The 27,756-nt window shown below is 49.6% G+C and overlaps 1 protein-coding gene across 1 annotated transcript; it reads right to left on the bottom strand.

Annotated features, from left to right (window-relative positions):
- Nucleotides 1-363: 363 nt before the first annotated feature.
- On the bottom strand, nucleotides 364-18,071 carry IYD (iodotyrosine deiodinase). Its single transcript, XM_045843447.1, has 5 exons — nucleotides 17,789-18,071; nucleotides 9,829-10,020; nucleotides 7,605-7,764; nucleotides 3,239-3,395; nucleotides 364-894 (listed from the first exon to the last, which is right to left on the bottom strand). Exons 1-5 carry the CDS (start codon nucleotides 17,964-17,966, stop codon nucleotides 712-714), a joined length of 870 nt encoding a protein of 289 aa, XP_045699403.1. The 5' UTR covers nucleotides 17,967-18,071; the 3' UTR covers nucleotides 364-711.
- Between the last annotated feature and the right edge of the window lie 9,685 nt (nucleotides 18,072-27,756).

The raw sequence follows: 27,756 nt of genomic DNA, 5'->3' as shown, positions 1-27,756 counted from the left end.
GACGGCTGTCCATCCGCCCTCCCCGCCCCACGCGTGTGGGCACCGTTCTGTGAGTGCAGCGTTTTCATTATTTTTAATTGTTATTCAAAACCGGCAGCATCTCCATGAGATTCAGGAAAAGAATGTGTCTCAGAAGCACATTCTTTGCCTAAAAGCCACCAGAAATCCTGAGGGCAGAGGGTCATTGATTAGTCTAAGTTTTTTTTTCACTTTTTATTGTATTTGTTCCATTACCATTTAGTCTAAGTTTAAATTCAAGAATCACCTCACATAGCTGAATTCTTGGGATTACGTTCAATTTTCTGATGACTGTGCTTTCTAGATGAGTATTTTTTTTAAGTAAAAGAAAAACATCACCCATGATTCTTCTAGAACACCTTTAAAAACTTAAAAACCAGAGCATGTTCTTGGTAAAACTGCATTCCCAGGGTGGAGGAGAAATGGGAGAGAACAGGTGTGCTGCTCATGCTCTGTGTGCTCACTCATCTCATCACACCGGCTGCCAGAGTGGGGGTCTCAGACTCAGTGCCGGAGGATGTGCAAGGGTTTCTTCACCCACGGATTCCCCTCCCCGCACCCCACACCCTGGGAAGCAGAGTGCCAGGGGACCCAGCACCCAGAGAAAAGAGCCACTCGGAGACCCAGCCAAGAGGAATGGGAGAGAGGGGAGCAGGGGCACCACCTGCCAGCACCTCCCTGCTGGTCTCCGGCCTACACCGTCACCATGATCTCATCCAGAGGTTTCCGCTTGAGGTCGGGCACCGTGGCCTCCTTGCTGGGGTACCCCACGGGGAGCAGCATCAGCAGCTTCTCATTGGAGGGGCGGCTCAGGAGCACCCTCAGACGGGGGCCACAGTTGAGAGGGCTGGTGGTGACCGTCACCAGCCCTGCATTCTGACAAAGGAGAGGAAGAGAGTCCGTTGAGAAGTCAGCAGGCGAGGCCACGGCTCTGCGTCAAGCCTGGGGACATCCTGGCTCCTGTCAGGCCCGCCCGTCTCGTCATTTCCATGAAGCTGGGCAGCAGAGGGGCGAGGGGCATCTGGACTCTTAACCTGCTCTCCTCAGCCTCCCCAGCCCCCACCTTCTTTTCACCCAACAGGAGGAAGGTTCCCAAAGAGGAAAAACACCACTCTTATGTTTCATTAATGCTTAAGAAATAGGGGTGTTTACTTCATAGAAAGAAATTGGGGGAATCCAAGTACACCAAAGGACTGACAAAGAACAGGCGGTTCCTGTGATCCCACTGTGGGCAGAGCATCGTCCCCAGCTGAGAGTCCTCTGTCCAGTGGGAGAGGACACCGCAGCCAGGGAGGGGGTAGAGAGAAGACTTCATCAGCCTCTCTCCAAGCCCCTCCACATAATAAACATCTAATAAAAACCACGTCAGCTGGCCCTCTCTTCACCTCCAAGCTTTGCCACTCAGATCAGAACCACCAAGCCTGAGCCAGAAAGTTCTGGAACTGCCTTTGAGTCCTGCAAACCCCGTCATGATGGCCTGTGTTCAGATGGGGACCTCGAAGATTTCCCTTTCCTCCATCACACATCAAGACCTTCACCAGCACTACGCGTGTGGGACGCTAGAGGGCAGCAAACTCAACACTAACGTGAGGAAAGGCTGCTAATTCCAAGGCCTGGAGGCCGCTTTGCACGCTGACCCTGCTCCAGGACTAATTCGCTTCTTCCCGGACCCTAAGATAGACGGAGGTGCCCTGAGGCACTGAGATGCCTCCAACTTACTCATGTACAGAACGAGGGGGAAAGGAAAGATTTCAGGTCCTTTTGGACAGATTTTCACGTGATCCATTTCTCTTCTGTGTAATAAGGACCATATTTTATAAAGTGTTTTCAGCATACAAATTTTCAGTGAGATAGGGAAGAAGCACAGAGTGGTTTGTGGGAGTCAGTTCTCCCTTGAAACGATGAAGACTCGCTCTTATAGTCTTGCTTGCTTTACTTGTTTTACGTGTTTACTGCCTCTCTCCACCCCAGGAACCCCGTTCCCACCAGAATGTACATTTCACTTGGTGGCTGTTCCTGGCACCTCCCAGGATCTGTCCCATAGAAAGAACTCAGAAAATATTTGTTGAGGGAACGGACTGAATCATGTAAAAGGCCTACGCCAACTGCTCGGTTTTGTGTTTAGTATTGCTTTAGCTACTACGTAGACACAATTTCCAAAAGCACACACGGGCATCTTTTTTTTAATGCAATACTGAGAACAGGATAGGAAGAGGCTAGGGAAATTCCTGGGCGCGTGGAATGGGGAAACTGAGCCAAAAAAAATTAAACATGGCCAAGCCGTTTGAGCAACTTACAGCCAGCTGGTGGATCACAAGACCTGATCTCCCGTAACCAAGGACACTTGAGAGCAAACGTCCTCGCCTCCCAGACCAGAGAATACACGACCCCCCTGACAGCAAACCGCTGGTGTCCGGGGAAGAGAGGAGTTCTGATCCAAATGGAGAGACAGCACACCAGGAACAAGAGAGCTGGCTCAGAAGAAGCTGCAGGACTCCTCTGCCAGCAGCCCCTCCCCCCCTTATTCCCTAGGGAAACAGCGCATCTGCACTCCCTCTGGGTATTTCGCCTGCCCAGGTTCCCACGTTTCCCCTGGATAAACTTGTTTCTGAAAGCTCCAGGGAAGGTGGACGTGATGGTCTTTCACCCGCCACCTTCTCGGATTGCTGGCCCCGGATAAACGCAGTTTATCTTCCAGGCCCTGACTCCGCCTTCTGGCTGAGTGTTGACAGGCAGCAGGAGCCCCGGGTGTGGTTGCCCTCCAGTTTCAATACCATGTCAACTCAGCTTCTCAGGGAAGAAGCCCAATAATAGAGCGTTCCTTACAGCTTTTCAATCATCCCACCGGCTCAGTCGCCACAGCAAACCCGGCTAGGAAACCAGTCCCTGGGACTTCCGGGCTCTGAAAGTGCGTGTCTGCCAACACCCTTGACCTTCAGGTCGTTACAGAAGAAGGCAAACACAAGGGCCACTTCTCTGACCCTGAAACACTGTTCAGGGTGGATTTCCAGGAAGAATTCCAGCTTGTTGAACCATCACACTCACCTGCCCAGGTTGTCAGTCAGTTTCCACTGAGGAATTCAACTTTAGGTAAACAATTTCCAGGTGTCCCCGAACCCGAAACTTGGCTGCCGCTTGTGAGTAAGGCTGCTGTTTGGCCCCTAAGCACCCCGTCTCTCCCTGGGGCCCAGTGGGAGGGGCCCGGTAGGAGGGGCCGTACCTGCAGGGCAGCCAGGAAGATGCCGCAGGCGATGGAGACACTGATCTCATTGTAGTAGTGGACCTTCCTTTTGCCGTTGGCAGCAAAGCCGTGTACTTGTTTGAAAATGAGAATCAGAACAGGGGCCGTGTCCAAGTACTCTTTAATCCAACTAGTTCTGAGAGGAAAAAGAAAAAAAAGATATTCTGGAGAATAGGGTCTCTAAATGACTTTTGTTTTCTTTTTACAACCTTTGCTTATCTATGTTGCATATAAAACACATTCACTTGTCTTTTACGTTTAAATGGAAAAAGAGCAGGATTTTTGTTTGTGCCGTCCTTATCTCTTTCTATCCAAGCCAGTGAGCAGGTATTCACAAGGGCCCAGTGTGGCAAAGCACCTGAACATCTAAAAAATGCAAAGAGGGAGCCTGTAACCTAGAAGGCAGTAAGCCAGCTTTGGCAAAATAAAACCTTGTGCGCGCTGTTTAAGAAATATAAGCCAAGTGCATTAGAAGCCCCCCAAATGAAGTGCTTATTCTGAGTGAGGAGATTGGAAGGACACTCCCAGTCTCCCCTGAGGCAGGACACTGAAGGCCGGGACAGATGGGGCTTGGCAGAGATTTCCAGGAGCCCTGTAGGCTACAGAGTGGGAGGGGCATGGGGAGGGGCATGGCTGGGCTGACAGGTCACATGAAGATTCTGCAGGGCCCTGGACTCCAGCTGGTAGGTGATGGAGAGTGACCGTTAACCTCTGAGCAGAAGCACTCCACGGTCAGCTCAGCTCCAGGAAGAGGCGAATGTGTGTGGGTGAGGGACCAGCTCAAGGGGGGACCAGCCAGGAGACCATGGCAATGGCCTAGGAGAACCTGGGCGAGGTGTGGAGGCTGAGGCTGACGGATGCGGTGCAGGAATGTGCGAGAGCGAAGAAGAAGATGGCGGGGAGGTTTAGCTGAAACTGCAGGTTTAACTGAAATTGCAGGTGGGCGGATGGTAATGCTGTTGGCCCAATTATGGGGATGGGAGGTAATTCATGGGAGGTACATGCATTGAGTTTAAATTTTTGTTTACCAGTTAGAAGCATATCTTTGTCTATACCATTACTTTATTCCATACATTTGGGCAAAAGCTTCATTCTAACCCAGATATTCAAAGGAAAGATAATCATGTAATACTGTATATTGGAATATTTTCTTAGGGTATATTATGCCATTAATTAGCAAGAGATCATTTATTTTTAGCTTAGCTATGCTTCACTGTTTTAAAACTCACTAAAGTCATCTGTGTGTTTTTTTGTGGTTTCTTAACAGACTATGATTCAAAGCTTCCCGACTATATATGAATGAGCTGAGCCACATTTGACAACTATTGATTTTTTCTTACAAAGAGGGAGAATGTTAATGGTTTAAAAGATAAACTCTGGATCCAACTAGCTGTGCCCTGTTGGGCAAGCCACTTAACATCTCACGGCTCAGTTTCCTCGTACGTACGTGAGCTCTTGTACACTCACCGCACACGGCGATGGGGAGGCAGAAGTCAGTCACCATAGATAAAGCACTTAGACTGGTACCTGGTATGTAGCACCACGTGCCTGTTTGTTAGTATTAGTATTACCACTCATGTTACTTTATGGTAAATAATTTTTTCATTGTAAATACAGATGACAGTTAAACTATTTACCTAGTTTGAAAGCAAAGTAGTCATTTAAACAATTTTTGCAGAATTTTTTCCTAGGCACACATTGGTATCTAATATTTGGGTTTGTTCAATTGTACAAGAGTTTATGACGACATCGTAAAAGAGCTAATGAAAACAGCAACATGCAGGCCTGTTAAGAGAAGGGCAAGTAGCATGGGCTGCCTGGGGTGGAGGGTCTCACCAGCAAGCAGGAGAGGGTCAAGTTTGGCAGGCAGGTTGGACCCAGATTGTACACTGGGCCTTTAATGGGTTTCGTAGTTGATTCAAACAGGAGTCAGGACATACGCCCATCTGCAGTTCAATGAACTGAACATTCATTTAGTTGCCTGCTGTGCATCAGTGCTATGCTAATGGTGTAAGACCATTTTAAACTGGAGCTCCCTGGGCCCCTAGAGTGTGTGTGTGTGTGTGTGTACATATTATCTGCAAAGAAAGTCTACAACTTTAATGCTCAAGATTCTCAAGAATCTTGATGTACAACAAAGGCTTCTTAATGAGGCCTACAAAATAAGAAGAGAAGTAAACCAGTAATTAAAATACATGTAATAGTGGCTACTTTAGGGGCATGGAAGATGTGTTAGGTGCTGTGAGCACTGTGAGGAGAGAGCAGCTCACGCCGCCCTGCCCAGGGAGAGGGACAGGGGCTGGCAGCGTTTCACAGCCACAGTGCGCACTGGGGCGCAACGTCTTTCTGAGTGCGGAAACTCAGCTGGACTTCCACCCACCTCAGTTTTTCTTGCAATTAGGCAATAAGGTTTTTATATTCATTATTAATATCCTGCACTCATTCCAGGACACAGTGGTAAGTTATAATTCCATAAGTCATCCACTTTGATAGGGTTTAAATATTTTAGGGGAAAAAAATTGTCCTCTGGGGCCAAATCAATGGGACAGAAGCAAAGCTGAGAAGCTCACTTCTCATCATCCCACTTTCCCCTCCGGGACTGAGACCCCATTGCCCTTCCTCAGGCTTGTTTCCTGGAGGGGCATTGGGTGGCAGGCGCCAGACCTGACCACGCAAAGCCCTTGGCTGACGGCCAGAGGCAGGAGGGCCTGCACATTCCAAGTGCTAAGGGCTCGAGCTGGCCCCCCTTCTGGGGAGTCAGGCCCAATATCTGGGCCCCACCCCTCCTCATGCTCAGCCTGAGAGGAGAGGGGAGGGGAAAGGAATTCGCCTTTGTGAGGAGGACTCGCACCATTTTCTTTAAGGACATGGCTGAATCTAAAACATCGAAAGTGACCATTTTAATCACAAACGTGGCTGAGGAAGTATGGAATCCACCGAGACATTATGAAAGGCTATTATGCCCCTCCACAGGGAAAGAGGACTCGACAAGGCAGAGTGAGCTGCAGCCACCAGGGAAACTGAAACCTTGCGCGTGTCTGCCCGCATGCACTCAGGCACCGGAGGGGCACCAGTTACCCAGAATTCCACTTCACTCCTTTCTGGGCAACGAGGAAGCCACACATGGATGGCCGCCTAATGCATATTATCCTTGTACTGCACCCGTACTTTCAGCAGACGTGGACTAAAACTAAAGTCTGGGTAGTAAGGTCATTTGGAAGAGCTGATCAATTTAGCAAAATGTAATTTACTTTACTCGAGATCCTGAGAAGTATTTCACAATCTTACATTTCACATGGGAGAACAGTGAAATAAGTTTTCAAAGGTTTATTTACTATTGCTTGGGTCAGAGCCCATTTATCTACTAAAGATGCACACGGCACGGACTACCTGCCACCGCTGTTCTCCACGCTTCCAAACTCATTCCATGCAGTAAACACCAGACTCGTCCCCACTGTACACAGAGGCGGCTGAGTCACAGAGAGCTTACTGAGTGGTAGATCTCGCATGAGGCACTATTCTTAGACTCTATCTTATTTAATCCTGACACCAACTTTTCAACATCATGATTTTGAGTGAGATAAGCTCTGTGTGGTGGTTAATTTTATGCAGCACCTTAACTGGGCCACGGGGCTCCAGATAGTTGGTTAAACATTATTCTGGGTGTGTCTGTGAGGGCGTTTCTGGACGAGGGTAGTTCTCCCCAGGGGGTGGCTCCCATCCAATCTGCTGTGGGCCTGACCAGAATGGAAAGGTGGAGGAAGGGAGAGGAGGTGTTGAGCCAGGACCCCAGTCTGCTCCTGCCTTCAGACCCAAGGCAGATTGTGACTGACACCATCCACTCTCCTGCTTCTCAGGCCTTCGGAGTTGGACTGAAACCACACCATCGGCCCTCCTGAGCCTCCAGCTTGCTGCCTGCAGATCTTGGGACGTTTTAGGCTCCTTAATGGCATGAGGCAATTACTGATATAATAAAGCCCTACCCCTTTCTCTCTGTGTATGTTTCTTTCTGTCTCTATGTATGTCTCTCTCTCCATCGATTCTCTGGAGAACCCAGACTAACGTGCTTAGAAAGGGTAAATAAATGCCCGAGGCCCAAATGCTTGCGATTGGAAGACCAGATCCAAGATTTAACCCAGACCTGATTCCAGGTGTGTTTCCCACCACTCCATGGTATATGTGCTCAAGACAATATAGTGGCGAGGCCTGGCTTAGCTTCCATAATTCCTCCCGGAGGTGGAATAGAACATTTTAACACCTAAAACAAAACCAGGAAACTGAAGCCATAGTTATATCATTTTTAAAAAGCCAAACCACACATCCCTAACTCCACCCCCTTTTGTACCTCAGTTTCTTCAGGTCTGTAACCCATCGCTGCCCCATCCTTTTCATGTAGTTTATTTCCTCCTCCTCCTCAATGATCTCCCGAATCTTGTGCTTCACGTCCGGGTCCCGCACAACCACAAAGGTCCAGGGCTCTGTGTGGGCTCCACTCGGGGCCGTTCCTGTCATGTATCAAATTAAAATCAGAAATTAAAACTGCAGGAAAATGGGAAACTGTTAAATAAGAATTGATAGAGTGCCCTGGCTCGTGTGTCTCAGTGGATTGAGCGCTGGCCTTCAAACCAGAGGGTCACTGGTTCGATTCCCAGTCATGGCATACGCCTGGGTTGTGGGCCAGGTCCCCAGTAAGGGGCATGCAAGAGGCAACCACACATTGATGTTTCTCTCTCTCTCTTTCCCCCTCCCATCCCCTCCCTCTAACAAGTAAATAAATAAAATCTTAAAAAAAAAGTCGATAGAGTAATTCCTACTTGCTCCAAATGAAGTTACATCTTCTAGCAAACAAAGTGCTTGGCGGTAGACTGTGGGGTGTTGCTGCCCCCACCTCCAGCACCCCCACCCCGTTCATCCGGCATCGCTGGGGGAGGCTCCACACCAGCCCACTGAGGTCAAGGCCAGCAGTCCCAGGGCTGCGGGGGTCTGTCACTGCCTCTCTAACCACGTGGGAGGGAAGGCCTCTACGTGACTGCGCCACAACCACCAAGGGTGGTGACATTCTGACAGCCCCAATTCTCCACAACGTCCTTTGTTCTAATACCCTTGCACACAGATAAAGTCATGAAGCTTATTGGAGGTGGTAAAAATTTAAATGGTTAAATGGTTTTTATTTGTAAAACAACCCTCCAACAGAAATGAAACCATAAATTCCTTAGTGCCTCAGTCAGAGCTCTGAGTTCTGTCTGAGTTCTGTTGTGGGTTTTGTGGTTTCGTTGCGAACACGCAAGAACTCCTGGACCTGGGTGTTAAATGCCCACAACAGAGCGTCCTCTGCCTCTCACAGGCTTTAGAAACACTCAGCCCCCGCCTTCATCAGCCCCACTGTCCTGGACAAAGCTTCATCGTGCATCTCGGGGCCCAAGGAGCGTGAATTCCTCTAAGCTTCCAGCCACGGCCCAGCCTGGCTTCTGACCTGGACATCATTGCTCTGCCCTAGAAACGGCCCAAACGTTCCGAGCAGTAGACCACAGTGACCCTCGGGTGGGATATTCCGGAAGCAACTTTCCCCTTCTTCCTAGTGAGGGATTTAATAGCATGAACTCGCCATGAGGGGGCCTCAAGCCTCCAGCCTGGACGATGCTCGTGTTTACCACCCCCACTCCCCATGGCAGAGAGGGCTTGATTGAATTGTGCAATCCTCTCCCCAGTCGAAAGGTCAACATAGAGTTCGACTTCTGAACAGAGCGATTCCAGCTCCCTTTCTGCCTGCTGTTTGTCCAATAAAAACATGTGTCATTAATCTAAGAAATAAATCGTTCCCTAAAGTTTTCAAGTATGCCAAATTTATCTAAGCATCATATGGACACACACATTTGTGGATACAGATGATACACAGATGAAATTTAGGAATCGCTATTAGTTACACAAAGGACTCCCCAATTTAGTGCATTTGTGTTCTTAACTGAATGGAAATGAATAAAACTCTAAGCAGAGGAGGCTCTCAAATAGGTGGGCTTGCTTTCATTCCTCCTCCTACTTTTCTATAATTGTTGTTTTTCTTTGTAGAAGTATTAATTTACATTGAAAAGGGTTCACATAAGGAAGCTTGGAAGATTCGTCGATTACTGTATGAGAGCACAATGGTGTACAGCATAAGAAACTTGGTTCCAAAAAGAGAAATGTGTACCTGTGAGTGAGTGAGTGTGTGTGTGTGTGTGTGTGTGTGTGTGTGTTTTGAGGGGAGGGGGAAGAACGCAGATATTTCTCTTTCTTTTGACGTATAATAGTGTATTCAGAAACTTTTGTTTTTAATAAAGGTTTATAATGTTGACTACTTTTTAGAAGTTTTGAACTGTTGCCACATTTGTTCCCAAGAAGTTAGTAATAGTCAGAAGTTTGTAGAAAGTGGGAATCATTATGTTTCCGGCAGTCAACCCCTGGGGAAGGCTTTTAAGGCCAGCTCAGCGCTCTAGGCTTTAATCACTGTGTTCGAACTCCAACAGCGCTCCAGTACTACCATAGCGGTAATGCAGCTGGCATCCTCGAAGACCCAACGTGCGATTGCAAACCTGCTGTTTTGATGACATTATCGATGACTTCCACTGGGACTTGTTCATTACTTATGAATCTCACAGAGCGTCTCTTATTGAGAAGCTCATAAAATTCCTGGGATCTCTTCACCATTTCCTTCTCAGGATACCGGGTGTGGGAGAATGGAATGTGTTCAATATTTTCCTCTGACTCTTGCCATTCATCGGCATCTGCAAATAAGAACAAGAAGAGTATCAAATTCAGTGACTTTTTGTGGTCACACAGTGGCCACTGGGGAGAAAGAGATAAAATATTCAAAAATGTCCACTATGAGTCAAAACATCAGCAAAAAAATGAGGTGAATAGATCCACAGAGTCCCGACCTCTGGTCCTGACAACACTTTAAACTCTATACTGGCCCGGCTGGCGTAGCTCAGTGGATTGAGCGTGGGCTGTGAACCAAAGTGTTGCAGGTTCGATTCCCAGTCAGGGTACATGCCTGGGTTGCAGGCCATGACCCCCAGCAACCACACATTGATGTTTTTTTCTCTCTCTCTCTATCTCCCTCCCTTCCCTCTCTAAACAAAACAAAACAAAAACAAAAACAAAAAAACAACAAAAAAACCAAAACAAAAAAACAACAACAAACTCTATACTGGTTATAAATCAAGAAAAAGAAAAAAAAATTACCTACGTAAAGATGAAGAATGCAAATTTTTGTGAAGAGTGAACTAGCTTATTTAGAACAGTCTCTCATCAGCTGAAAACCACTAAGGTCACTAATTAAAATGTCTTTAGCAGGACCCATGGACATGGACAATGGTGTGGGGAAGAGCTGGGTGAGTGGGAGGGTCTGGGGGGAGGGGGCAAAGGGGGAAAATTGGGATAACTTTTCATAGCATAAACAATAAAATACAATTTAAATAAAAAATAAATTTAAAGTCTGGCAAAAAAATATTTTAAAAGTCCTTTTAGAATCATTGTATTATTGACAACATAGTAAGAAATTCCCATGCCAAAACTGAAGAGAAAATGTGAACCTGCAGAGATAAATAAACACAGAAGCTGCGTTGAGCAATTCTGACACATTTGAATTTTCATCTATGTTTTCAGGAGTCAGGAGGGAAGGAAGGCAAAGCCCACAGGCAGGTCTACAAATGGGAAACCAAAGACCGTTGGAAGGAAGAAAGGGCTGCTGCCCTGAATGCCAATACACTGAGTGAGTGGCTGGGAAGTGGACAAATCACTGAAAGAAAATGAAAAAAGGGGTGATTTCCCCAGGCAAGTGGGTGCAAGGGGGAAGAAAAAACGCCGACAAAAAGTCAGGAAGCCACGGGCCCGAAGCTCAGAATCAGACTGGCCCCAAGAGCTCCAGCTCCTGGCAATTCTCAGAAATCCTGGCAGGACACTGGCCTTCTGAACCTGTGGGATAGAGGAACTGATGACTCAGCCTTTCCCCCCTTTTAATTTCTGCTCAGTAGGATGAACTCAGCTGCTCTCTGGCTCCCAGACAATCTGCAGCAGGCCTGACTAGAATGGAAAGGTGGAGGAAGGGAGAAAAGGATTATACGAGCATTAAAACATTCAATAAAAGAAACAGCATGAGAAAGTGGGGCAGTCCTAAACTTGACCTCTTTCTATTGTCAGTGGGACTGAACAACTTTCTCCTCATAGGCCTCTGTTCAGGAGATGTCTGTAGCAATGATTTTGCAGATTTTTTTTTTTTTTGGTGATGATGGCATTTGAGGGGAAAAGGTAACCCAGAAGAATAAAAATCTCTAGTAAGTGTGATTAGTTTGGTGGGGGAAAAAGTTTCAATGTTATAGATTATATATTTGCAAAACACAACATACTATTATACATTTAGTAAAATGTTATGACATTGTTGTGTACATATTACATTTAGTAAAATGTCATACACAGATGTTTACTACCCAACCCCAAATCTTCCTAGAAGGCAGAGACATACAGTTTACTCAACCAGGTTTTTCTTTAGCACTTACTGACTATACATTAGTGAACAAAATAGGTACAGTTTCTGTACTCAGAACTTAAAAACATTTAAACTGGTCGGAGAATGTACACTGTATGGCAACATCAACGATGAGAACGACTCATTCTCTACAAAGAAGGAGAGAGTCAGGAAGGGGGGCCCAGGCAGGGAAGACTAAAGGGGACTCTCTGAATGTACGGCACAGCCGGTGAGACCTGAAGAATGAGAGACTCGTGTTGGAGGGCCGAGGATGGGGCAAGGTCTGCCTCAGGCATATCTGAGCGGCCGAAGGGACCAGATATGGCTGGGTCTGACTGAACGAAGGAGAGAGTAAGGGCTGGGAAGGAGGCAAGAGCCTACTTCTGTGGGCCCAGAGAACGTACTCCGATAAGACTGTGGAGAAGCCAAAGTGTCGTAGGAAGGAATACAAAGATAAGCGCAAGTGTGATGCAATCTGAGTTATGCTCTTAAAGGTGTACATCGGAGGGAGACCAAGCAGAAAAAGAAAAACCGGACAGAGACTTTTGCTGTGGCCTAGGTGAGGGATGATGCTGTGTTGGACCAGCTGGTGGCAGAAGGAATGACAGGAGCACACAGATTCTCGAAGCATCTGGGGATAAAAGGGATAAGACGTGCTAAGGTGTGTGGTTGGGAAGGGGAGGGAGGGAGGAACCGAGGCTGACTGCCAGGTTGCTGGCTCCAGTGCCTGGGGGGACAATGGAACCCTCCACTGAGATAAGATGATGAGGGATGAACCATGGGGGCGGGGAGGGGGACAGGGGCAGAAGTAGGAATAGGAACCCACAGTGTGTCTCATTGACGATGCCATCAAGTAAAGATGTCAGGTATGAAAGTGAATGTCCGAGAGGCGAGATGTCACCTTGGGAGCCCTCACATGAAGACGAGAATGGCACCTAGGAACAGAGAGAGGAGGGCAAGAAGATCCGGGAGCTGGCCCTGAGGGGCCAGCACATTCCAGGTGGAATGCAGGGGGAGGGTTAACTGCCCCCCCCCCCCGGCTCCCACACACTCTACTCCTGGGCACCTGAGCACGGGGGGGGCAGGGGGAAGGGCGCTGGCATGAAACAGGGACTAACTTCCAAGGGACTGAGAACCCAACTACAACACTAGCAGGGACCCCATTTTGCTCCTAGCTCTTGGTGAGAACTGCTTTTGACATTTTACTAGCAGAGCCCAGACTGTACGCACTTACTTAATGAGAAGGCCCAGTGACTAAGCTAAAAGGAAGCAGTTGTGATGGGGGAGCGGTCGACACCTCTCAGCTTTCTAGTTATCAGTTCTGAATCAAACTCACGTGTCATCATTACCAAGACCGAATTTACTCAAATGTGTTAAGACTCTTTCCATACCAATGAGACTTTCTAAGCCATTTGCTTTGAAGTCTGGCAATCTGTGCAGTCAAGAAGTGGCAACCTCTGTAGTCAGGAAGTGGCCAATGAGTCATTACGTGTGCTAACTCTCAAGATCCATTCAGCTAGCCCTGTATAAACCCAAGGCAGCCTAAGTGCATGACCTGGCAATTTCCGCAGCTTCTAAAGCCCAGGGTAGGTGCTCCCACTTGTAGCAGACTGAAGAAATGGCCTAATCCCTGCTGGGTTGGGTGGCCCTGCAGTGCAGCTGGGGTGGGGGCAGGGGTGGTGGTGAAGGGAAGCTGCTGTTTCTGGAGCCTGTCCCAGGGCCAAAGGTCTGCGTCCTGTCTAGGGAAAGAAAGAGCCAGGCTCCAGGAGGGCCCAGCAGGGCAGTGAAGCAACACAAATGCAAAAGGCACCGCTTCTCTCCTCCCCCTGACCTCCTCACCGCCCCCAGGATGTGGCCCTCGCCAGGAGGAGAGACAGCCATGCCTCCACGCTAGACCAGCCAAGTTGCTCTAGGGATTCGTTCAAGCTGTGAGGCCCACGTATCTCCAACACAAAGGTGTGCCGTTGCGGTCTGCTTTTTAATGTCCGTCCTGTGCTCCCACACTCGGGGTTGGCTATTGACCCCGAAGCAATTCACCTTTTGTCATGGCTTTAATGCCAAGGAAGAGTAAACAGCTCCATAATTAGGTTTAGTGGCCAAGTAATCCTAGGTCATGTCTCTCCTTTAATGTTTAAGGTGAAGGTGTTTTCTTGGCTGCATCTCTACATAAGTTGATACATGTTTTTTAGTTCTACAAAATGAGCCCAATAGTATCCAGCTACGAAACTATAGGCCAACAGGTATCACGTCATCCTTGTTCCCTGCCCGCACATTTGGGGAGCCTTCGGGCTGAAGGAGATGTGGCCTGCACAGCAGACAGATTCTGAAGGTGGGGTGGGAGCCACTTCAGGGCTCAGCACCCGGCCCGGCAGTGCCTCCTTCCCAACTGCCCCGGCCACCGCTCCGGCTCTTGTGTGACCTCCAGTCAGCCACCTCCCTAGCTGCAGTCCAGGTTGACTGCTTTTCACTAGCAGCAACAGGGGTGGGTGGGGACAGGGGAGTCTGGTGGCAGGCGGTGGAATGCTGATCTTATATACCATTTTTGTCAGCGGCGTCTGGTAAACCAGCTCTCTGAGTGGACAGGGGAAGAGCCCAGATTTATAGCCCTTGCCCACGTCCATGGTATGTCCCGTCGTGTCCTGAGTTCAAGATACTGATCATTGAAAAAAACGACCCTCAGATTTCCTGCGCTGGCACACCACCTGGTTGGGCAGAATGGAGTTCAGGGGATGGTGGACTCCCAGGCATAAGAGGGTTGACACCATCTGTAGGAACAGTGTTACTGGGCTGAGACTGTTGTTGATTGGCTGGCACTCAGGGCTGCAGGCACTGGAGTGAGTCCTCCCTGGATTGCTGCCTTTTAGAAGTCAGAGGCTTCTATTTGCTGCACAAATCTTTTATGCATTTCAGTTGTGTTTTTACCTTTCTTGAATTAATAAAGCATAATATGCCAAAAATGTTGCCTGTTTTCTTCCATCTTCAATATTAAAATGGCTATCTAAAAATTCACCAACTTGGATAAGTTTTTTTTAATGCACACTGATATGACAGCTGTCACAATACAACCTAACAAAACTGTTCCCATTGAAGTGAAAGCCAGCTAAGAAGTACTAGAGCCATCTTACAGAAAAGACCAAATGGGCTCTTTGGCCAACCCAATACTGCAACTTCTCCTTCTTTGACCTTTGCTGCAGAAGAATATGAAACTTAGAAGTATTAATGGAACACCATGATGACGGATCCCTGGAGAAGCTTTGTGTCTGACATCCAATAAGCTGGGCCTCTCTCATGTCTCAAAGCTCCCCCACCAACCTGCCCCCACACTTGCTGGTCTCTGGGTGTGGGACAGGAATTCTCCATGAATCAGATAATTCCTTCACTCACCCTAAAAAGGCCTACCACACTTATTTAATGGTCTTATCTCTTTCGGCTGATTCTTTTAATCTGGCTTCTATTTGCTGTCATCAAAGCCCTCTCCCTATGTCTTCAGTAGTGGAATCCTTCCTCTCCTCCAATTACACCCCTTTCAAACCTGCGGGACCAGCGGTGGGTCCTCTCTTAGGCCGTGTCCGCCCAGCCAGTGGTTAGGCGCTGGGACGTGTGGGGCAGAGGAGGCTGAGTCTAAACCTCGGCTCTCCCCTACCACCTGAGTGACTTCAGTCGGTCGGTTTCACTTAGGTAAACCACGAACATTTCACCCAGAGACTGTGAACTGTTCATTCAGGGCAGCATGGCTGCTGAGGAGTCCACGATGTGTCCGACTCACTCCTCTGTGGGAAGAATAGAGACCAAGGGGTGGAGGATTTGGAGAAGTGAATAATGAGGCAGAAAACCGGAACTGAGCCAACCTCCAGGCCCAGTCCCTGGAGATCTCTGACTCCCCACTGGCCTTGTCAATCCCTTTCGTATCCCCCAAACCCTTATGTCTTCAAACCCAGCGGCTTTCCCTCGGTGCACGTTACCTCCAGGCTCTCAGGGCAGTTTTACATCTGCTGGCCGTCTCCTGCCTCCTGCACTGGAGGTCATTCTCCTACTGCAAGGGCAGCCTAGCACACGGCTAAGTGCCCGGGTTCTGGAGCCAGCCTGGCTGGGTCCTGGCTCTACCCCGACTTGCTTAGGTAGGTGACTTAGCCTATTTGGGTCTCAGGTTCTTTATCTGTAAAATGGGGACAACCATAGTGCCTACTTCACTATGTTGTTATGGAGACCAAATATTTTAGTACACTGTAACACTGACTTCAGTAAGTACTACTTGTTGTTTTTTATTATTATTATTATTATTATTATTATTTATCCTGGCGCTCCTTTTTCTGTATCTTCTTTTCCATAGCCCATTTCTCCCACCACAGTTCCTCTTAATTAATTACAGGTGCAATGCCCCCCACCCCCGCCAAGTTCTATCCGCAGTCTCCTCTCTAGCAACACCCCCTTAGTGAGTTCATTAGCTGTCCTAGAGGTCCATAGAGGTCCAAGTCTCGCCCCTATGCCCGTGGCTCTCCGACCAGCACCTGTGGCCTGGATCCCTCGTCTATGCGCTTGTCTGCTGTTCTGCTTCGATGTGACACTCTCTTCTCAAATCTCACACATCCTAGACGACACTCCTCTTCCCCTTTAAACTGGATCTGGCACCATTTACGATGGTGTCCTTCTGACTCATCCAGCCTCCTTAGTTCCCCAACATCTCCCTTATTGTCAAACCCTCTAGTTCTCCTTTTTACCTTCACCCTCATTCGCGGGGGCCCCTGCGTTTCCTACTGCCACTGCCATCCAGGCATCGTCCCCAGAGCCAATCACTGCCCAGCTTTGTCGTGGCCGTCCCTCCGGTCAAGGGAAACGCTTCTCAGTTGAGCGTAACTGGCAGCATGGCTGCCAGAGGGACAACCGTCCGCACAGGAGGGCAGGAGGAAGCCCTTCTAAGAGGCTCTGGGCTTGGGACCTGTGCAGTCAGAGTCGCTGGCTCCTCGCACGGACCGCCAGCTGGGTTCCTCAGCCCTGCTCCTGAGCTTAGGCCAACTCACAGCACATGCACGCACACACACACATGCAAATGAACATGCATACATACAAATGCCACACTTCCAGGTGGCCTCTGTTGGCGGATGGGAGCACCACTGGCCCAGCGGGGAACCACTGAACCTCTTCCAAATCAAATCCATCCCACAGACCGACCTCAGACAAAACCACCAACGCAGATCACGCGGGGCTCCTCAAGAACCTCTCCCTCCCTGCCCAACCGCCTCAGTCACTGCCTCTTCACACGTCAGCCGTGACCTGGCCCCACCTCGCTGCCCTGCTTCATTTTACCCCTCCCCGGTCGGCCCAGTCCTCCCGTCTTCTCGTCCTCCTTCCCAGGGGCTTGGCCCCGTACTTCTGCTCTTTTCGCCCCACTCGCCTGAGATGCCTCCCGATCCTTGTTCTCCTTGTCCTCCTAGCTCCCTAGGCCCGGTTCGTCCTTTTGCTAAGTGCCCCACCACGTCCCAAATCTCCTCCCAACGCACTACGATCGACGCTGCCTGGTTCGCATCTCTTCGTCGCTCTCTAACTGCTGCCTGTCGATTGCCGTGTCTACTGAACTGGACACTCAACTTGGAGGACAACGGCCCTTCTTGTCTCTAACCCACAGGGCCTGGCGCAGTCAAAGGCCACGCTCCATAGATGCCACTTTTCAAATTTCAAAGTTCTTCATCAAAACCTGACCATTTGCCCCACGGCCACCCCTAGCCTGTGATGCGCCCCCTCAGAAAGGCTGTAACAGCCGGAACAGAACGGAGCCAGGGAGAGCATATCAGCCCTCCACGGCTCCCTGAGAATTATCCAGGAGTACAGAGGGGTTGGTGCCAGCCGGCAACAAGCTGACCACCCAGGAGACACGACCTGCCCCTGTCACTCATGACCTTGTTTGTGCAGCAGCGGTGGACGAGGAAACTGGCCTGCAGAGTTTCTTGCCCACCGCCCCCCCACCCCCACCACAGGCCCTGCCGTCCATGCTCACATCACAGAAATGCGAAAGGTGCCCGAGTCTTTACCTTCCTCCACCTGGTGGAGCTCAGTGCTGTCCTTTAAGTCTTCATCCACCCAGGGACGAGGCTTGGACCTGGCCTTCAGCTCCCCGTTCCTTCTCTCCACACTTCTGTCGGCATTTTTGTAGATCCACACAATCAAAATGCAGACGACGGCCACCAAGACCGGAGTCGGGGCAAACATGCTCAGGAGACGGACCCGAGCGGCGGCAGCGGCGCGCTCACTTACTTCCCACACTGGCGGCGCAGGCGTTCAGACAGGCAGCAGGTGGAAAGGACGGGGAGAGAGGAGTGCCGGGAAAGCAGCCAACTGCACTCTCTAACTCCGCGAGGACCTTGCCGAGGAGCAAAGATCACACGGCTCTGTGGGTGCGGGCGTGCTTGGGCTGTGGCTTTGGCAGCGCACCAGTGCGTTCACTTTGTAATGCTGTGTACTCTAGCAGTGCACAGTAATTACACAGCCATTGCCGTGATCTCACTAAACACTCCAGTGCCCTGGAGCTTGCCAGCAGTGGTGCAAGGCATCTAATCCTCCTCCCCAGGTTTTCCCTGAGAGCAGCCACGTGTCCTCAGCCCGCCTGCGGCTCGGAATCACCTGGGGAACTTGTTTTTAAAAGAACAGATTTCCAGATGCCGATTCAGATCTGCTGATAATCCGTGTTTTAAAACAGACTGGGAAACTGCCCTGCAGTCACCATGTTTTGGCAACGTGCAATGGGAGCAGAGTCTCATCCTGTATTGCTTGGCTCACGGCAGAGAAGAGCAGTTAGGTGATCATTTGTTTCCTCACTCCTCCTTCCATCCACACATCTGTGCGACATACTTCCCTTAGGATCAGTGCGAAAGGCACTGCATTCGGTGCTGGAAATAAAGCGGCGGGCAGAACAGACGGCGGGTGCCCTTGTGGTCTCACATGGTAACGTCACAGCTCAACTTCCCTGAGAACTGTTAGGGAGCAGAACAGGTTGTGGTGTGGTCTCGTTGGTGAGATTGGAGGTTCACCAGAGGAAGGAAGAGTTGAGCTGAGGTTAGAACTATGAGTAGGAATCAACAAAATAGGGAGGGAGAAAGAACCTTCCAGGCAGAACAGAAAGTGGGTATGAGGTCTGCGCTTTGGACGGAGCCGGCACCTGGGGGACGGCAGGGAGCCAGCTACTGTCGAGAGGTAAGTGCTAGATGAAGCGGGTCTTTGGACAACATGTAAATAAATAGTGTTTTTTTTTCTTTACCCATAATGCAATGTGAAGGTCAGTAATAGCAGACACTTACTGAGTGCTTACCATGTGGGCCCAGGTTTCTCCTTATCTCCTTATGCATATTGACCCATAAATATGCCTCAGAACAAGCCATTCTCTTCCCCACTTTACAAATGGAGAAAATGAAGCACATGGAGGTTGAGTACTATGTCGGGTCGTGTTGTATAAATGGGCCATCCATAAGCCCTGTGTGTTAGCCTAAAAAGGCCCATGTCATTCACGTCTTCATAGCAAGCCGGGACCCTCAGCCTAAAATCTGCTGGAACCAGATGGCTTCATTGAGGAGTGGAAAGTGGGATGTTACAGACTGTACTGTTGGGGGCTGCCCTGCCTGGTCTCAGGAAGCTGTAACCCCCCCATGACTTAGGCTGAGTAAAAGACCTCCGGACCAGGAGCCACTGAAGGAAACAAAACTTATTTCCCTGGCATGGTCGGCAGTCAATGACGGGTAACAATTCTCTTGGATAGAGAATGAATCTAAGACAGACGCGTTCACGAAGGAATAACAGGGACAAGACTCTTGGGGCTGTGGAAATGAAGGGGTGATGGACATCAACCCCTGCCCCCTTGGCTTTGTCAAAGCCTGAGTCTTTGTTCTTGGATGTGAGAAATCCAAGTCTCCTGGCTGCCTTTGTCTTCTGAAACCTGCAGGGGCGCAACAGCCCAGACCAGAGTCGGTGGACCCCTGGGGTAATCAGGCCTGGGACATAGAATATGCAAGATCCTGTGAGATCTGTTTGCAGGAGGATGTTATTAACTTGAAATTAAAAAGCACAGACAGGAAACCAAAACTAGCCCTTTGAGCCATATGTGAAAACCCCAAACCTTTGCCCAGAATCACAGCGGGGGTTCTGTCCCCACCTTTGTAAGTTGCCTACTTCTTCTGATCTTTTCTGCCAGACTGTGAATCCACAAACTAAGTCTGTTTTCTCAATAAAAATCTGCTTGGGAATGAACAAGCAGCACCCTCCAGGAGAGAGGGTGGCCAAGGCGCCCCCCAGCCTGAGGAGTGGCCCTTCTGTCCCCATTCTCCCACAGGACCTGGATGTCTCTGTGTATGTTTTCCTCGTGTTTGGAGGAGCATCTGCAGCCGAGATGGGTACTGCTGGCAGGTATCCTCCACACTGAACGTTTGTGCCCACCCTCCAGGAAAATTCACACGCTGAAGCCCTGATGCTAACGTGGTGGGGTGGGGCCTCTGGGAGGTGACTAGGAGGACCTGACAGTGGAGCCTCATGAATGGAGTTAGTGCCCTTATAAGGAAGACCTGAGAACTGGCTCGCCCTTTCTCCACCCTGTGAGGACACAGCTCGAAGGCGGCCGCCTGTGAACCGGGAATCAGGCTCTCTCCAGACACTGCGTCTCCTAGCCCCTTGATGTCGGACCTCCCAGTGTCCAGAAGTAAATGTTTGCGGGTTTGTTTTTTTTTTAGGTCACCCAGTCGGTCATATTTTGGTTACAGGAGCCTGAGCTGACTAAGACAAATTCCCATGGCTCACGCTTAGCTTCGGAGGAATACAGAAAAGTGGTTGAAAAGTAGGTACAGCACGGACCGAAAGAACTGAGCCGCAGCGGTCAGGCGGAGGGCGAGAGGAGAAGACCAGACCGCGGCCAGGGGCCGAGGCAGTGGGCGGGGCTGCGTGGCGGGGGGCGGGGGGGGGCGCGGGGGGGGGGAGGTGTGCAGCGAGCAGCGAGCAGCACAGCGCCTGGGGATAGGCCCCAAGCTGTTTCCTATCCCAGAGCTGCGGGCAGTGCTGGGCTCAGCGCAGCGTAGCCTTCCCGGGGCGGGGGCGAGCGCTGGCTCTCAGAGTTCCACGGAGACCATGACCTTGCACTCCACCTGAACTGCTGCGGTCCTCACCCCAGCTCAGTCAAGTGCGTCTTCACATTTCTTCACAACCAACAATCTCCACGGCCAGGCCTCCCACTCATGCAAAAGTCAGGGGAGTAAAATTCTTCACAGTCACCGCTCAGTGGTACAGGAAAGGCTTCTGGTAGTGTCATGGGTTCGCCATCAGCTGTACTGCAGACACAGTTTGTGGTGTGGGGCCAGGGAGACGCCACACTGCTGGAGGTCGGAAGGCCCGAACACCCCACTCTCCTCCCAGCTGATCTAGAGCATCCTGGGGTAGTTGTCACGCCAACACCTTCCCCTCATCAAGGTAGGAGTGCTGAGGGTAGGTACCATGGAGGACGGCATGGGTACTTTCATGGCACTTATTGTTATGGTTTTGTTACTCCAGATTCCTTGGCCATTTTAGTCATTGCATTTCCACCGAGGGCAGAAAACTTCACGTTGCTCTCAAGACAATTCCACACCTTCTGTTGGACAATGGAGACAGGTTTCTCCCTCTTGCCCTTCCTTTCCCTGGGTGCCCTCAGCACATCCTCGGATCAGAGGACAGGTGTCTGGGCGTGGTGTGGGTTCCAGCGGAGGGTACGGTCGGAGGAGACAGATGCGGTACACGCTGTCACCACAGGAAACAGCCTCCGTCTCCCCACTTCCTCTGCCCGCCAAGCCCAGCTCGCAGGGCCCTTGGATTGCCTGTCCTCAACCAATCACAGTGCCCCTTTCGAGTGTTTATCAAGTCTCTTGGGAGATTCTCTCAGGCTTCTTATTCATTTTTTGCCTTATGCATAGGTATGTTCTTTGAATTCCTTTCTACCAGCCTGTACTAGTTTGGGTTTTTTTTTTTTTTGTTATGATAAAATATCAAATTTACCATTTTAGCCCTTTTGAAGTGCACGGTGGCATCAAATTCATCCACAATGTTGTGCACCCATCACCGCTATTTCTAAAATGTTTCCCCCTCCCAAACAGAAACTGCTCACTTTCCCTCCTCCCAGCCCTGATAACCTCTAGTGTACTTTCTGTCGCTATGACTCAGCCGATTCTGGATACTTTATATAGAAGTCGAATCATGTAACATTTGCCCTGTTATGTATGGCTTATTTCACTTAGCTTAGTCTCTTCAAGGCTTGTTCCCATTCTAACATAAATCACAATGCCATTCCTTTTTATGGCTTAGCATGTACTGTTTTTATAACTGAAAAATAGACACTACATAAATACTTTGTGATGTTTCATGAAGACCGTTGCGATACAGTGTGACGAGTGCTACAGTGAATGTGCACGCAGGGCCCCACAGAGGACACACAGCTTTTACTGAGTCACAACAAACTCAGCGTCTCCCGGGAACAGCCAGCACTACGCAAGGAACCGCACCAGAATGTAACCAACGCACCGGTCCCTTCCTTGAGCGATGCCTGTAACAACAGCAGCAGCAAAAGCCAGCTGACTTAAACCACATGTGTGGTGACACGGATGATTTACTGAATTTACACTCTGGTTCACATGTTCACTTTGGTGACTGGTAATCGAGGGTGGATGGACCGGCTGGGCTGCAGACCACAATGTGGAAGTGTTGTTCTAGAAAACACCTTTCCCCAAGACACACATATGATTTGTGACTTTGCCTGCTGGTGTTACATCCGATTATCCCCATCTCATTTCCTTCCTGCTTTCCCAACACCCTGCAGGGTGTGGGGGGGGGGTGACAGCGGGGTGAGGGGGGTGAAGGAGAAAACTGCAGGAAGCAGACAGAGCTTGGGCCTGGAGTGAGGAGGCCCAGCCCTAAGGATTCACACGGCCAACTGCTATCCAGCACTTCTATTAAGTGCTCAGGTGCAAGTGTTACATCAAGTGTTCATGCTAATGGCTTGAGATAGGACGTGGTGCCAGTGCCTGCACCTCAATCTTACCTCAGTCTCAGTGTGAAGTTGGGGGAAAAGGTGTGCAAACACGTGTTTAAACCTATTTGGCACCTGTGTGCAATCCACACTCTCTAATAACATCAACACCAGCAAAGTGTAGCCTTAATTGATAGGTTTAAGTGATTAAAGCTGTGACTTGGTTGGCTTCAGTGACTGCTTCTGAACAAAGACTCCTTCCCTTCATCGTCAAACCTTTGCCTCTGGAATTTTGCCTGGAGGGCAAAGGTGGGTAGCAGGACCCCAGTTGCTGTTGGGTAACAGAGGGAAATAGCTTAGGCGAGACTTGACAAGAATAAAATCGAATAGAAAATAGAGTGTGTGGCATTCTGTTTCATGAGACTTAATGGAGTTAAAAATATTTTTGCATGGGTGTATTGGTTCAAATTTAAAAGCAAACTTCCTGCAGATCTTAGTCAAAGAAGTTTGAAAGCCACTGATCTCACTGGTTCATATGTAAAGACTGTGGTCACCAACCAACACTAGAAAGATCACTTTAAAAAGGAAAAAAAGGAACCAAGTGTAGGCCAACGCACCCAAGGACTGTGACACCCAAGAGTCATCACTGGGGTCAGAGTCAGAACAGAACAGGCCCAACAGCCCGTGGTCCAGCATTAGAGGACCAGTGTGAAGACCGGAGCACAGCTGGATTGGCCCAGGAGGGCAAAGAACAGCTGGACGGGCTGCCTCAGAAGGTTTGGGCTTTGAGAAAAAGATCTACTCTCCTCAGAGGCAAAAGATTCCTGCTTCTGCTTTAAAAAAAAAAAAAAAAAAAAAAGGTCTGCTGTAGAAGTCGTCAGACCAGCCACAAGATGGCAGGCGTGTACTTCGAGTTTCTGTTTGAGAGAGCAATCCGGGGCTTGGCAGGCCCAGGCCCACCCCCACCCTGCAGGCTCCCTCCAATTGCAGAAGTTGCTCTCGGGGAGGCATCTTCCATAGTAGTTTCCCAGGAAACTGAAGTCGAAGGAGAAGCGTGGTGTCAGAGGCTGAAAGGCCTGGAAACAACACTGATGGTCATGTCCCAGGTAAACTGTAGAGCTCCATGGGCGAGCACTCCAGAGGGCCAAGGACATCTTTTTACAAATATCGTCCACAGGTCATCAGTTCCCCTGTAGTCTCCTCCATCCAGAAGTTCTCTGGACACATGCATTGGAGAAACCTTGGGTTCTGCATCTTCCCTTGTTATAGGTTAAATGGTGCCCCCCCCCAAAAAAAAGGTTTGTTGAAGTTCTAACCCCAGGACCCCTAGGATGTGATCTTATTTTGAAATAGGGTCATTGCAGATAGTGCAAATGTAATTAGGTAAATTAAAATGAGGTCATACTGGAATAGAGTGGGCCCCCAAATCCGGTGAGACTCATGTCCGTAGAAGAGGAGAAATAGAAATACACAGAGACACAGGAAGAGAGTCGTGTGATGCTGGAGGCAGAGATCAGAGGGACGTGTGTGCACACCAGAGAGTGCCACGGGTTGCGGCAAACACCAGAAGCCAGAAGAGACAGGAAGGATTCTCCCCTGTGGGTTTCAGAAGGAGCATGGCCCTGCCAACGCCTTGATGTCAGACTTCTAGTCTCCAGACCTCTGAGAAAATACTGTTAGTGCAGTTAGCTAATTATTAATATAAGAAAGAGAGCAAAGGGAATTAGATATTGATCTTTATACACTGGAGAGCATGAGCCTGTTTGCTTCACCAGGAAGCTATAGCTTCACACCCCAGAGGATCATAGTGTTGCTCCACCAAGGGGACTCATACTCCTCACTCCCCCTGCCCCGCCCCCATCTGGCACAGGATTGTTGGGGGTTGTGGGGGAAAGTGCTTGACCATAGAGGCCTGCCAGTCTCTACAGGGAAAGAAGGGAATGGTTGGGAGATGGACTAATCAAAAGCCTGCAAAGGCTTGGGAAGTTGATTGGTTATTTTAAAAAAGCATCTGGTGCCTTGGCTGGTGTGGCTGTGAGTTGGAGCATCGTCCCATAACTGAAAGTTTGCCAGTTCAATCCCTCAGCCTGGGCAAGTACAATCCCTGGTCTGGGTATGTGGAGGAGGCAACCAATCAATGTTTCTCTCTCCCTTCCTCTCTCTCTCTAAAGAGCAGTGGGGGGAAAAATGTCCTTGGGGGAGGATAAACAAACTTAAAAAAGAACTCAAAAAGGACTTGGTCCACCCCAAACCAAAGCTCATATACTCCCAGGGGGAAAAAGAAACACACTTTCTCTCTCTCTCTCTCTCTCTCTCTCTCTCTCTCTCTCTCTCTGCTTGGTGACCTTCACTTGCCACTCGCCCCACACATTTGCATATGCATATGAACATGCAACCACGGGGTCCAGCAGCAGCAGGTGCCGGAAGTGCCTGCCACAGACTGCGTGGGCCCCCAAGGACTAAGCTTTACTATAAAGCAGAAACTCTAGACACTAACTTTTGTCTTGGCCTTGCTGAGGACACGGTTGGACTTTTTCCAGGGTGGGACAGAGGGAGATGGGAAACTGGAAACCCAGAGGCAGACTTCCACCCAAATAAACTTTGCCACACCCCAGTCTCTCGTGAATGTGTCCTTGGGATGCTTTCCTCCTGATCCTGTGGAACAGCCTGATTGCCGCTGGCGACCGCGCCTTTCTGTTGCTTTAAGCCACGCAGTTTGTGGTGCTTTGTGAAAGCGGCCCTACCGGGAATATTACTGAAAAGAAACCATTCTAAGAAAAATAGGTTCTCGTCCTTCTTTATCTTGTCTTTTCAGGCTGGGTGCTTCATCTGCTGTACCACTTCTATCACGCTACATCCAGGTATCCGGCCAGAAAGGAGGAGGTTAAACACTCAGAGCATATTCAGAGAAAACCCCAGAAACACAGAGGTTTGGATGCACAGCCTCAGCCCAAGCTTTCAACCCATTTCAAGAGTCCCTGGGCAACCACAATTCCTTCCCTTCTGTTCTGTCACCTGCCCGCGAGGCTGACTCCTGCCCGCCTGCTGCAGCAGAGAACTCATGAATTAAGACCCCTTAGTGGATGCTGTTTGATCTGAGGCTGAGGGATGGGAGGAGGGCAAGAGAGCGATCTTGTCTGTTTTCTAGAAAGTGTACCCATGGGAATGAGAACGGAGTGAGAACCAGGAGCTGCCGCCCACCAGATCCCAGTGGAATAAAATTAAATCAGAGAATAAAGTGTTTCAACAAGCCTGATAGAATCAAAATGTCTTTTCACTAAGATGCTTCTGGCTCATGGTCCGTCTTCTTAATAGAACATCAACATCTATTACCACTAACTACTCTGTGGTCAAACAATGAATAACAGAGCGATGCTAGAAGCAGCACTGGCTCAAGGCAGGAGTGTTGCTGGGCAGAAGGCCAGTGCTGGGGGGGGGGGGCGGGGCAGGGGGACTCCCTGGAGTTGCCGATGGGGACACATCCCCTAGACAAACCCCTTTCCACATGGGGATTTGAGGTGGAGTTCAGATGATGTGAAATTATTTCTTTGTTTTTCCCTTCGGAAAGGGGCTGTCGCAGAAATCAAGACAGTATTTGAAAACTGAATCTCATTACCACTAGGAAGAACTCCCTTTGGAGGGTCACAGATATTAGCAGAAAAGTCATGGAAAGAAACAGGAATGTTACTTTAGGGAAGTGACACAAATTCCAAAGTCACCACGACACCCCAATTCAGCCTCTAACACCCTCTCATGGCCCACACGGAAAAATAAACAGTTTTCCTAAGACAGAATTAGTGGTAACGTTGATTGTTGTTCCGCGAGACATAACAGAGATTCCTGCCTGTAATGACACAGGCAGCTTGCCAACCGCTCCAGACAAAGCCAGAGCTTGACTTGGCATTTACCAGTAGGCCGCACAGATTACTTAAGGAGATTTGCACATACTGAGGGATTTGGCCAATTCCCCGGGGATTCTTCAGCACATCTGTACTTACTGAAAAGAAATGAAATCTCACTGGATAGTATTTTTCCATATTCCTCATTTGCATACCTGAGAATTACTTCCTGGGGGTCGGGGGGCGGGACACTTGGATAGCCCGCCCCCCATAGCACCAAGAGTTACAGAGCTTTGGGGATCCCCCAGGGAACCCCAGACTCTTCCTTTTTCCGTTAAGAAGTGCCTTACAAGGGTTGTGCACTAACCAGATCTCTTGAATGTTCTCCCCACCTGGCACTGGAGTCAAAAGACCTGGGAATAAAGTTGGCTCAGCCACCGACAGGCTGTGTGATCGTGGGCCAGTCACTCACCCTCTCTGATCCTCTTTTCCGTCCCTGTACAATGAGGCCCATGAAACTTTTCATCTCTTCTTGCCTCATAGGTGGTTCGGAAGCTCAGGTGCGGTAGGTAAGGAAAGCACTCCTACTTGGCAGCGTATTTGCAGGGCAAAGCAGCACCAGGACCTGCCCTCCGTGGGCAGGACCTCCCCCACTGGGGACAGATGCCAGGCGGGAGGCTCAGGGCCCCCGCGTTCCTGTCGGGAAGATGCTAACACAAACACACAGACATCTTCGAACACCTCGGTGTGCGGGCTTTGGTCTGGGCTGGGAACGTCGCACTGCCGGGGCGGCACACACGGCAGAAGTGGCTGCAGAGTATCTGCCGTCCAACCTCCCGGGAAGAGACACGGGCCGCCTCCCTGTCCCCACTCCCCTCGGACCCCTCGAAAGAGTCCGTCCCATCACCCACCCTTCCTCACCAGCACCTGCCAAAGGACAAAAGAGAAAGCAAGGCGGATGCGGAAGGGTAGTTTCATCATAACCTAAAATTAAAAAGAAAAGACAGTTATAAGATCTTAGTCATGTTTTTTGATTTCAGTTCCTCTCGGCAAAGGTGCCAACAGTAGTTTGTATTTTCAAACATGCCTCAAGCATGCTGTAAAGTATGCTTCAGTGACTCAGTCTGGCATGAAATACGCCAAGAAGAGAAGCCGGCCGCGGCTAGACCCGCTCGCAGCTGAGAGGCGA

This window comes from Phyllostomus hastatus, unplaced genomic scaffold (genome assembly GCF_019186645.2).
Source record: "Phyllostomus hastatus isolate PE091 unplaced genomic scaffold, TTU_PhHast_1.1 phas_contig_40, whole genome shotgun sequence".
Taxonomy (NCBI): domain Eukaryota; kingdom Metazoa; phylum Chordata; class Mammalia; order Chiroptera; family Phyllostomidae; genus Phyllostomus; species Phyllostomus hastatus.
This window is presented reverse-complemented; position numbering and strand designations above follow the sequence as displayed.